This window comes from Vulpes lagopus, chromosome 2 (assembly GCF_018345385.1).
Source record: "Vulpes lagopus strain Blue_001 chromosome 2, ASM1834538v1, whole genome shotgun sequence".
NCBI lineage: Eukaryota > Metazoa > Chordata > Mammalia > Carnivora > Canidae > Vulpes > Vulpes lagopus.
Window position 1 is genome coordinate 34,588,364 of NC_054825.1, and position 12,818 is coordinate 34,601,181.

The 12,818-nt window shown below is 34.7% G+C and overlaps 1 protein-coding gene across 1 annotated transcript in view; it reads right to left on the minus strand.

Annotated features, from left to right (window-relative positions):
* Window positions 1-12,818, minus strand: part of MARCHF5 (membrane associated ring-CH-type finger 5) — a 50,921-nt gene that overhangs the window by 12,424 nt on the left and 25,679 nt on the right. The window contains exon 3 of the mRNA XM_041744219.1: window positions 8-138. Coding sequence (XP_041600153.1) covers window positions 8-138 — 131 coding nt within the window. The remainder of the gene's footprint in view (window positions 1-7; window positions 139-12,818) is intronic.

Sequence of the window (12,818 nt, forward strand, 5' to 3'; positions counted from 1 at the left end):
AGTGAACCTGCATCACTGTCACTGCTCCGTAAGTCACAGCTGTCCAATAGATAGAGCCAACCATTATTCCTGCTGCAGCAAATGGACAAGCTTTTGAGATCAGTCTATCTGCAAGATCCAAGACGTAAACAACTGGACCTATAATAAAAAAAAAGAAAGTAATGTTTCAACACAAGACAGATTTTTAAAAAATGACTTATCCAATATTTTCCATTGATCTAAAATATTTTTATGAAGCTGGATGTTCTGATGCTTTAGAGATAACTATTATAAATGTGATAGGAATCTAGATTTGAATAAATTTAGAATTTCTCAGTTGTCTGAATAGCTAAGTTTTGCTTCCTAAATCTAGGAAATATTACCTCTTCAAATTTTTATCTTTAACAGTAAACCTAAGATTAAAGCCTCAAACACAACGGCTTCTTATGAAGAAAATAGTTCTCACTTCTTTTATTCACACTGGGTACTGCAGAATGAAATGGCCATTTCACCTTGCTCTTCCCAAACAGTTCCTGCTCACAATTAGATTCTCTAGTATCTGGTAAAAATATCACTTATTTTGACTTCACTCATTTCTTCCTTGGTGTAGTATGTGAAGGTAACCAAGGCTATTTTCTTGAAGTTATACAAAGTCAATCTATCTTACTTTGATTTTCAAAATGCAATAGTTAGTTGAGTATTATTGGCTAACAAACTTTTTTCTTTTTTTCTTAAGTTTGTATGTAAATTTCAGTTAGTTAACATATAGTGTACTATTAGTTTCAGGAGTAGAATTTAGTGGTTCATCACTTACATATAATACTCATTTAACAAACTTCTTTTAAGGATCACAATGCTAGTTTTTATGGCATTCCAACAGCTGTGTGTGTCAATTATACTATTATTATGTGCTTACTGTGAAATCTGGCTATTATCTTTCTCTGAAGTTACTTAGAATAGCTATATTTGGTAGTATTCTAATTACTTAAGTCCAATAATTTAGCTTTAGAATTTTTCAGAATAGTGGAAGGGTCTCAGGCCTGAATTAGAGCAAGGCCTTAAGACCTGAGTATCTTAAGTTTGATCACAGAAATGTGAAAACTTGATTTATTAATCCTCGTATTTGTTAAATACTCTCTACATACAAATTATTACTTGAGACATTTTCTTAGAAATGATTTAAGAATTATTACCTACCTCTTGGTTTACAATCTATAGGAGGATGCTGTACACAAAACAATTTATTTTTATTGTACAAAGAAATTAACATAGCAATATGATAAAATAATTAAAATATTTAAGAACAAGCATCCATTTATGGAGCCTCTGATCACTGGAGCCAGTAATATCACTAGTCACTGTATAAAGAAAGACCACACTGTGAAGTAGAAAGAACATTAGGAAGGACGTCAAAGGACCTATGATTTCAATTTAGCGTATTTACTATGTCCTCTAATAATAGCACTTCTTGAAAAAAAAAATAATAGCACTTCTTGAATGTTTACATGATACCAGATGCTGTGCTACAGGCATTATATGCATCATTATTCAATCTCATAATGCAGGGTTTAATCTTTAAAATATACAAATTTGCTAGGTTACGTTTAAAACTCCCTCAGAGAGTACAATAGTCATTTTAGTTAATCACCAAAGATCCCTCAAATGCTGGTACTAAAAGTTAAAGACCATAGGTATATATGAAACCTCCACACTTCAACTTTCATATTCTCTACTGATAATTCTTTAATCAGAAAATTAAAGCCACAAGAGAACAAGTCCAGACTCTCCATGGCACATGTACCCACCTACCAACATCACATCTATCTGAGGTCAATCTCTCTACTGACATGTCAGATCCATTCACTTGTCAACTCAAAGCCACAGCTCCAGCAACTGTCTCCCATATCATTTCCTCTCTACCACTTACTGGATTATTTCCATCAGACATGTCATTATTTCTTCTATCTTAAAAAAAAAAACACACACACACACACACACAAACTAAATTCTTCTTTTGATCCTTCTTACCCCATTTCTTATCTTTGCTCTCTTTACAACAAAATTCCTCAAAAAACTTACCTGTTTTCACTCTCCTTCAATTCTCTCCACCAAAACTGCTCATAATGATCACTAACAACCTAAGATTAAATTCAGTGGTATATCTCAGCCTTAATCCTATTGGCCTAGTAGCAACATCTGACACAGATGTTCCCTTCTTCCCAATATATGGTTATTATATTTCTAGGACATTACTATCTCTTTGTTTTTTACACCAGTCATTAACTTTACAGTCTTATGTGGTTCCTCTCCACCTCAGTGAGACCCACTCTGCCAACTTCTACATCATGAAACTCCCTATTTAATTACTCTGCACTATTTCTCTCTATTTCTCTTTTTCCCAAAGCACTTATCACCTAACATACTCTAATTTACTAATTATGTTTCTACCTACAAGAATATGGGTTAGGAAAACTATGGGCCATGGGCCAAATCCAGTTGGCTGCTTACATTTGTAAAGTTTTGTATGGAACATGGCCACATGCAAAGCCTAAAATACTTACTCCCTGGTTTTTAACAGAAAATCTGCTGACTTTTGAACTAGAACAAAAGCTCCAAAGGGAAAAATAATTTTTTTTTCAGTTATTGATGAATCTCAAGTTCTTATGACTCTCAAATATTTGCTAGATTCTCTACTGAGGTATTTATTTAAAACTATGACATGAAAATCTCTAATCTTTCCTTTTCATTATTCTGTACCAAGCCCAAGTTACTATAGGACTATTTTCTACCCAGTCAGAATCACAATTGGTAAGGAAAGAAGGTATTTTACATGCTTCCAATGTACCTTCTTCCCCTCTTCTTTCTACAGGGTACTTGGAATTATCTACCCGTGGAGTGAAGCGATACAATTCCTAAAAAAAACTCATTGATCATTTGGAAGAAAACATAATTCCTAAAAAAAAGTAATCCATCACTACCACTTTTATCTCTCATGAACATGGGCAATCTAGAGATGTCTGAATTGACTCTCTTTTAAAAATCTCATAAAGTTCTATTATAACGAGTTCAATTTTCAGTTTTCTTCCGGAATCAATGGGTGTGAATCCTTTTTGTACAAGCGAAAACAAAAAATCTGCACACTTCTGGAAATTTTCTACTCATTCTTCGGGTCATATACAAAAGATGTGCTAGATTAAATGAAGGCACTGGATGGATTTTATAGTCCCTATTTCTAGTTTTTCTGAAATAATTTTGTCTAGGATTCTGTCTTTATTTTGCCTAAACCTCTACAGGCTCTTCTAGATAGACTAGTCCAAGAATAATTTAACATTTTAAAGAAAAGATACATGTTTAGTAGTAAACATACTATGAGAATAATAAACTGCCACCCAGGGGAGATGTTTCTTAGAGCTAAAGATTATCTAAGCAAGCTATTCAGTGAATTTAAAAACAATCACTGAATTTCTCTGAATGGCAGTCCCTAAATCATACTCTTCCTGTTAGGAAGCTTACCACGTGCTACTATCCCATGCCTTGGGGTCAAAAGAAAAATAGCAAGCTAACAGATTCTTCTTACTGTTAGATTATAGCACAAAGAGTTATGGGAAGCAAGTAAAGACAAGACTAGCCCTTTAAAACTAATTCCGATGGGAAGGAAGAAGTATGAGTAAGTGCACATCACCAAGTTAAATACCTAAGGTCATAAAAAGGCTTCAATATTTTAAAAAGGCATTATTGAATTTTTAATGTCTCAGTGGGCTTCATCACTTATGTTTTCAATGTACTGTATTTACGCAATGGATAGCAATTGAAGAAGCTCTGTATAAACGTAAGTTTTGAAAACTCAATAATTTAAGGGCAAGAAGGAAGCTTACAGTTAAAAGAAAGTCTACTGTGAATTCTTTTGTACAACAAAGAAGCTTTTGTAAAGAAAATAACTATACCCTAATCCTCTGGGTAAATTCAAATTTTCACATTTCAGATGTGAATGACATCAAACAGTAAGCTGAAAACTATTGGGGAAACTCTTAAGTCCATGTCTACTGAAAAAGAAGTAATCAGTTTTATCTGGCAGACACTGCGAAAGTAGATTTGTTGCGATTTAAATTCAAATTTATGTATGCATGGTGTTAAAGGCACATTTTAGAAGAGATTAATGACTGAAGGGCAGGTAATATTTAGGGCTCAACATCTATGGGCACTACTTACAGTAACAACCAATATTCCTACGACCTCTCTCTGGGACAGAAAAGCATCCTTTAAAAAATAAACTTCTCATCAGTTCTTAAGAAATAATTTATGTTCCTAGAGTGCTGAAGTTTCTGATACAGAACAGAATTTAATGAGCAAAAAATAATGCTTTATAAGATAAGCTTGTAGAAGTTCCTGAGAAGATAACAGCCCCAGTCAGGTTTTCTGTTAAGTGGCCAATGGTTTACAGAAGAGCTTTAATAAGCAAAACAAACTGTTTGCAAAAGCTATTTAAGTTTCCAGGTTTTTTGGTCTGCTTCTTGCTCTGCATTGAGCTAATTTTGATCTAGACCCAATCTTAATGCCAACTTGCTAGGTCACAATGTCAACCGCACGTTCAGGTTCAGAACCATCCAGAATTACAGATTCTGGATGCCACCAAGAGTCTAACAATACAATTCTAAACTTCTCTCTTTACTCCAAGTCTTATTTTTGTTGTGTTCTATTTCTGGAATGTCCTGTCCCTACTTTTAAGTCTGTATGAAAACCCGACTTCCCAATGAAAACTAATCTAACCTGATAGAGGTTGACTAATTGCTCTATCCCACCCTGTTTAAGTCCCATGAGGCTTCCTTTAATACTATCCCATAAAATGCACTTACCCCTTTGCTTGTGCATAATGTTAGTACTTTATGTTCTTGTTCAATGTTTGTTCAGTTGTCTCAATATCCTTATGTCTGTCCATGTCAGCATCATCTTAGATTGAAAACTCCCAGGGGGCAGGGACCAAGTCTGTTTAACTCGTTTTGTACAGTGCCTAGGATAGAACCATGTACAGATAGGTGCTTTAAAAAATGCTTTTGATGATTGCCATCACTCTCAGGGATATAGGCCACAGCTATCTTAGCACATGGTACTTGGCCAGTACATTGGGGTACTTTGGCCTGTTCACAGGACATTATAATAGAATGGCATAGGACCTAGCTGCAGCACTCTGTAGCAAGTATTTGACTCAATCCATTGTTTTAAAAAAAGGACTTTTAACAGGAGTGCCTGGCTGGCTCATTCAGTTGAATGTGCGACTCCTGATCTCAGAGTTGTTGTGAGCCTCACATTAGGTGTAGAGATTATTAAAAAGAAAAAAAAAAAAGTATATGGTCCCAAGTCAACAAATATGGATTTTATTGAAGACATGAAGTAATATCACAACAACCAACTCAAAAGTTAAAAGTGTGTGGAAATCCTGATGGGACAGTAAAGAGTTTTTAACTCTTTCTCTAGCATTCATCATTACTTTAAACACTAGACTTCAGAGGCCAGGTTGCAGAGCCTCAAACAAGCTTATGTAAATGTCATCTTTGATTGCTCTGCTTATAGGTTGAGGTTTTACCAATTTTATGTAAGAACAAATATCCTGCAACTCAGGCTATAAATTACTTTGCTTAATAATAATAAGTTTGACATTAAATTATAAACAGAGAAGAAAGGATGTATTGTTGGGCATTTTTTAGATAACTGACCCAAAGCCCTTAAAACAAAACAAAAACTCCTGAGTAAAAGATGAGTCAAAACAGCAGATGAGTACCATTCCTCCATGTGTAAATATAGCATGTTACCATGAACAGTAACTAAAGATCATCAAAGTAATTCTTTATTTCATAGTTTGTGCCAAAGGAAACCTTAAATTTACCTCATAAGAATAGAATTATCTGTGGGCTAAAGGTCAACTACTAAGTACCTATTAAGCACCTACTGTACACATAGCAGTTTATATTAAAATACATATAAATAAAATTTAACACACCAGCCTCTGCCTCCAAGGAGCCTCTAATCTATTTAAGGACAAGTAAATATACATTAAACAATTTAGAAACTTTTTTTTAAGAGGTAAGTACAGGCCTTTTTTTTTTTTTTTAAGACTTATGTATTTGAGAGAGAAGAAGAAAGGGCAGAAGGAGAGGGGGAGAAGCTTAAGCAGACTCCACGATGAACCCTTGTGGAGCTCAATCCCACAATCCTGAGATCACGACTTAAGCTGAAACCAAGAGTCGGCCACTTAACCAACTGCTCCATCCAGGCACTCCAACAACTGAAAATTTTTCAGGTAAATTTAGCGTTAAGTATAGTGGTATGGTACAAACTTAAGAGGTCCATGTTAACGAAACTTTAAGTAAAGACTATAGGGGGATAAGGATATGAAGAGTTTTTTAAACTGATGGCTCTATGAATATACTAATTAACAGAAGTGAATCCTGACCTAGACTTGAAGCCTATGATCTGAAAAGGGTACCCCCTTCTAAAAGACCTTCTAACTGAGGCAAAAGACTCAACAGGTTTACATGTTTGGTTTTTTTTTAGATTTTATTTATTTATTCATGAGACACACACAGAGAGAGGCAGAGACATAGGTAGAGGGAGAACAGGCTCCCTGAAGGGGCCTGATGTGGGATGTGATCCTGGAACTCCCAGAACTCCAGGATTACGACCTGAGCCAAAGGCAGATGCTCAACTGCTGAGCCACCCAAGCATCCCGACAGGTTTACATGTTTTTTTAAAAGCTAGTCTACCAGTAAAATTAGCATTAATTGACAGAAAACTTGACTAGATCTTTGACACAATAGGTAGGAAGGAAGTTCCTGGTGAGAGTCATGCTAAAATGAAAATAATATTTTAGGAAAACTAATCTTAGAACATTGTTTAAAGTCATAATAAACTAGAATTAAATCCACAAGATTTTGTATCCAAACCAAGTACAGAGAGAGAAAAAGTATTAATCCAGAGAAATTTAATGTAAGAGAACTGAATTAGAAAACCTCATTTTCTACTAGACGTTTTATAGTTTCAGGTTTTCTAGTGAAGCCTTTAATCCATTTCAAATTAATTTTTAAGTGGTATAAGATAGGGGTCCAATTTCATTCTTTTTTGCATGTGAATATCCTGTTTCTCCAACACCATTTATTAAAAAAACTACTCTTTCCCCATTGAGTATTCTTGGCTCCTTTGTCAAATATTAGTTGACCATATATGCATGGGTCACTTCTGGGCTCTCAATTCTGTTTTATTGGCTTATGTGTCTTTCTATGCCAGTACCGTATTGTTTTGATTACCACAGCTTCATTATAAATTCTGAAATCAGGAAATGTGATGCTTCCAACTTTGTTCTTTCTCAAGACTGCTTTAGGCATTTGGGGTCTTTTGTGGTTCTATACAAATTTTATTAATATATTTTTAAAAGATTTTATTTATCCATTCGTGAGAGACACAGAGAGCGAGAGAGAGGCAGAGACACAGGCAGAGGGAGAAGCAGGGAGCCTGACGTGGGACTTGATCCCCGGACTGCGATCACTCCTTCAGCCAAAGGCAGATGCTCAACCGCTGAGCTACCCAGGAGTCCTTCTATACAAATTTTAGGATTATTTTTTCTACTTCTGTAAAAAATGCCACTGGGATTTTGACAGGGCTTATACTGAATCTATACATAGCTTTGGTAGTATGGAAATTTTAAAACAATATTAATTATTTCAATCCATGAACATGAAATATCTTTTCATTTATTTGTGTCTTCAACTTCTTGCATCAATTTTATAATCTTTAGTTTTATTCCTAAGTATTTAATTACTTTTGATATTATAAATGGGATTTTCTTTTCAAATAATTTGTTGTTGCTAGTGTATAGAAGTGCACTGATTTTTGTATGTTGACTTTGTACCCTGCAACTCTACTAAATTTATTCTAATAGTTTTTTGGGTAGTTAGGATTTTCTATGTATGACATCATCTACAAACAAAGACAACTTTACTTCTTTCTTTCTGATTTGGATGATTTTTTTTTTTAAAGATTTTTATTTACTTATTAATGATAGACATAGAGAGAGAGAGAGAGAGAGAGAGGCAGAGACATAGGCAGAGGGAGAAGCAGGCTCCATGCAGGGAGCCCGACGCAGGTCTCAATCCTGGGACTCCAGACTGCGCCCTGGGCCAAAGGCAGGCACCAAACCGCCGAGCCACCTAGGGATCCCCCCTGATTTGGATGACTTTTATTTCTTTTTCTTCCCTAATTGCTCTGGCTAAGACTTCCAGTAGTATGTTGAATAGGAGTGGTAAGAATGAGTACCCTTGTCTTGTTCTTGTTCTTAGTGGGATAGCTTTCAGGCTTTCAATGTTGAGTATGATGTTAGCTGCGGGTTTGTCACATACAACCTTTACGATTATTGGGGCATGTTCCTTCCATATAAAATGAGAGTTTTTATCATGAAAGGATGTTGAATTCTGTCAAATGCTTTTTTCTCCATCTATTGAGATAATCATATGATTTTTATCTTTCATTCTATTAATGTGGCATATCACACTGCTGATTTGCAGATGTGGAACCATCCCGGGGATAAATCCCACTGGGTCATGGTGTATAACCCCTTTAATGTACTGTTGAATTGGATTTGCTACTATTTTGTTAGGAATTTTTGCATCTATATTCATCAGGATATTGGTTTGTGGTTTTCTTTTCTTGTAGTGCCTTTATATGGATTTGATAGGATAATGCTGGCTTCATAAAATATTTGGGAATTTTCTTCCTTTTCAATTTTTTTTGGAAGAGTTTAAGAAGGACTGGCATTGATTCTTCCTTAAATGTTTAGAAGAATTCACCAGTGAAATCATTTGGTCCTGGGTTATTCTTTATTGGGAGGTTTATATCTCCTTGCTGTTTGTTCATTTTTTCTATTTCTTCATAATTTGGTCTGGGTAGGTAGTATATTTCTGGGAATTTATCATTTACTTCTAGGTTATTCAGTTTGTTCACTACAATTGTTCACAGAAGTCTCTTATGATCCTTTGTATTTTTGAGATGTCAGTTGTAATGTTTCTTCTTTGAAAGACAACTATGTATTATATGCCTCATGATGTAGTAAGAAGTACACAGAACTACGAAATATCCCTGAAAAAAAAAATCATATATAACTTCAATGATGTAATCTAACAAACACGATAAGAAATGCAGGGAACAGAGCAACATATTACCCTAGTATTCTTAGGGTGTCAATAATAACAAAAGCCAGAATATGGGAAATACTATGATGACAAAAGACCCTTTCATCTAATGAAAAAATTATAAGGGGAAAAGCTAAAATACCGAAGTTTACAAGTCATACTAGGTTTTAGGTCCATATGAAGTTGGAAAGCTGACTTTCAGACCCTCAGAAGGGTTGTATGAACTGTCAATGAAAGGGTAAACCAGAAAAAAAAATCCACATGACAACAAAGTGAGCAATAAAAAAAAATGTCTTATCTTCAAGAAGGAAAGTATGAAGAAAAGCAGTTTTCTTAAAGAATTTGTAACTATACTCAACTGGCATGCTGATTTCAGGTTAGAAATCCATCAGTGCTAAGGGAGAAATCCCAAATGCAAATTCTTTCTAGAGTTCCTTCACCTTCAGGATATCCACAGTTTACAAATATCAACACGAATGTGAACTGTACTCTCCACATTCAGGAGAAATAAAGCACCATGAACAAGAACCTAAAGAAAAACAACAGATTTAGGCTACCAATGACTTTAGATGATGGAATTATCAACCTAATCATAAAAATGATGTAATAAAATACAAGATAGGGACACCTGGGTGGCGTAGGGGTTGGGCATCTGCCTTAGGCTCAGGGCGTGATCCTGGGGTCCTGGGATTGAGTCCCAGAGGTCAGGCTTCCTGCATGGAGCCTGCTTCTCCATCTGCCTATGTCTCTGCCTCTCTCTCTGTCTCTCTCATGAATAAATAAATAAAATCTTTTAAAAAATAAATAAAATAAAAATAAAAAATACAAGATAACTTATAAATGAACAAAATACAAGAGACTATAAACCATCAGCAGGCACATTTTAAAAAAACAAAAAAAAACAAGAACTTACAGAAAATAAAACAAAATTCCTTGCAGATTAGACATTGCTTGAAGAGGAAATCTGAGAACCAGGTAACAGTTAAGAAGAAATTATAATGCTGTAGCACAAAGACCAAAGATGAAAATCCATAAAAGTTAAGAGACATGAAAGAAAATGAAAATGTCTAACAGAACTCTAATCAGAGTTCTAGGATGAGGGAGAAGCAATATTTGAAGAGATAAAAGCTAAAACTTTTCAAGGACAGCCATTTAAATAGGGGGGGAAAGCATAACACTTAAAAATTAATACAGGAGGATATATAGTATCAACAAAAAACACTTCAACCTAGGAGATAGCCAAGAAAAGGGGAGTAGAGAAACTGGACAATAAAATACACAAAATGTGACAGTAAAAACCCAGCTATATCGGTATCACAATAGATTTGTAAAATAACTCTGAAGAACTGAAAAAAAAAAAAAGGATAAGAAAAGATAAACAGGCAAATACAACATCATCAAAGAAAGCTGATATAAAGGAGGAAAAGAGTAACTGTACAATAGAGAAATCTGACAAACACTACCTTAGCCAGATGATCACAGTCAGTATCACCAGTGATAAGTAATGTTGACAATATTTATCTTTGACGTGATGTGCTGAAAATGGCACTTCACCTCTGTGGTCTTGCTCCCTAAAACTCATAGCCCAACAGATAATAGGAAAAACATCAAAAAATCCCAGTTGGGGGACATTTTACAAAACATCTGACCATCACTCCTCAAAACTGTCGAGGTCATCAAAAACTAGAAGAAACTAGATGTGGGAAATAGGAGAACTCTCTGTAGTATTTTTGTAATTTTTCTATAAATCAGAAATTGTCCTAAAACAAAAAGTTGATTTAGAAAAAGATTGTGTAGCTATATGATTATGTCTATACCATATTATCATATCTGTATTATATACAAGACAAAAAAAGCATTATTGTAGATAAAATAGTCATTACTTAATGATAAAGTACTGAACTCACCAGGATATTTTATTTCTAAACCTGAGGAGTAGGTCAGCAAGTGAAGTTTTATTAGTCTTTATTCCTACATATCATATATCATATATGGTTATGATATATTCTTTTTCAACAAATATTTTATAATAACAGAAAAAAAAATACCTGAGTGAACATTCTGCTGAGCTTTGACCAATGTTAAGGCAGTAGATATAATTAGTTCTGTATATTGATAGCAGCATGCTGGCAAAGGCAATGGAAAAGCAGGTACGCCAATACACTGTTGGGAAGATTAAATAGGTATAATCTCTACAAATGCCAATGTGATGATATCTATTAATGTTATAAATGTACATACTCTTTGACCCAGCAATTCTACTCTAGTCATTTATCTTAGATATATTTGCACATGTGCGTGAAATTATTTTACATAGTTGTTTATGACAGCACTGTTTGTAGTAGTGAAAGATTAGAAACAGCAACAAAAAAAAAGAAAGACTAGAAACAGCCTATATGTCTAGTAACAAAACTGGTTATATAAATAACCATACATCTTTGTAATGGAGCATTATGTAATTATAAAAGAAAAAAGCTTTTTATACACTAATATAAAATGGTATCTACCATATTTTGCTGAGAAAATAAAAACAAGTATAGAACATAATCTATAGTATACTTGTCTAGAATATTTCGACATATAATCTAATCATGCTCAATACTGTTTGCATTTCCAGGTTTACTTCTCTGTCTCCACTCTGCTTTGTGCATGATTTGCCAAACAAACTGGACCTTCCATGCAACCTTGCTCTCTAGCTTTTGAGGTGTTCAAACAGTAAGTGATATGGCTAAAAAATCAGAGTGGTAAAAGTGTGAAGGTCACCCCCCCCCCAACAGATCCCTCACTACAGACAGTTAGCATTTCTTTCTCTAAAACCATAGATCCTGTTAAGCAGCCTCTCTTCCTTCTGCTAAAGCTCTTGTCAAGTTCTGTTAATAGCTCCCTTCCTTTGCACTTTCAGTCCTACGAGTGGAAATTATTTCATAGTTGCTAATCCCTAGGTATTTTCCTGTCCCTTGTTTATTCCTTTAATTCTACCCTAATATTTATAGCTTTTCAGGGTGTGGAGGATAGAGAGGAAGGGAAAAAGAGTGGGGGGAGAAAAAGAGAAACACTCTAGAATGAAAACATTCAGACTTCTAACAATGGTTGCCTCCGAGTATGAAAGTTACTTGGCTTTATAGCTGCGGATACGGTAAAAAGATTTTCATTGAACACCCTGTTGTATTCAACATCTTTTGAAATTGGTTCATGTGAATGTATTATCTAGAGGGAAAATATATAAAGTAAACTCAAACACTTAAGAGACAAATGAAAATACTAAGAAATACTGTAGCTGGGGAATCTTTTCTTTCACACATTTGTTATTCCTTGCCATGTCCAGCAGGACAGATATGGACACAGAGAAAAAAGGAGAAGAGACCATTTATTGGTGCAAGCAGCTAGCAACATTTTGCTTCCTGGTCCTGTTTCTCCCTCAATTCTAATAGCATCAAATCACTGAAAATCTTTATTTACACATCATACACATAATTTATTAATAGTTATCTCAAATAAATTCAAATTCACTCCATCCCTATTAGTCTTACGATACCTGAAACCATTTCTTATCTATATGTGGCCCAGCAGCTGATTCACTGAGTGACAGTAACAGAAAATTCAGCAGTTGGTAGAACATGCGACTTTTAATCTGAGGGTTGTGAGTTTAAGCCTCACGTCAGG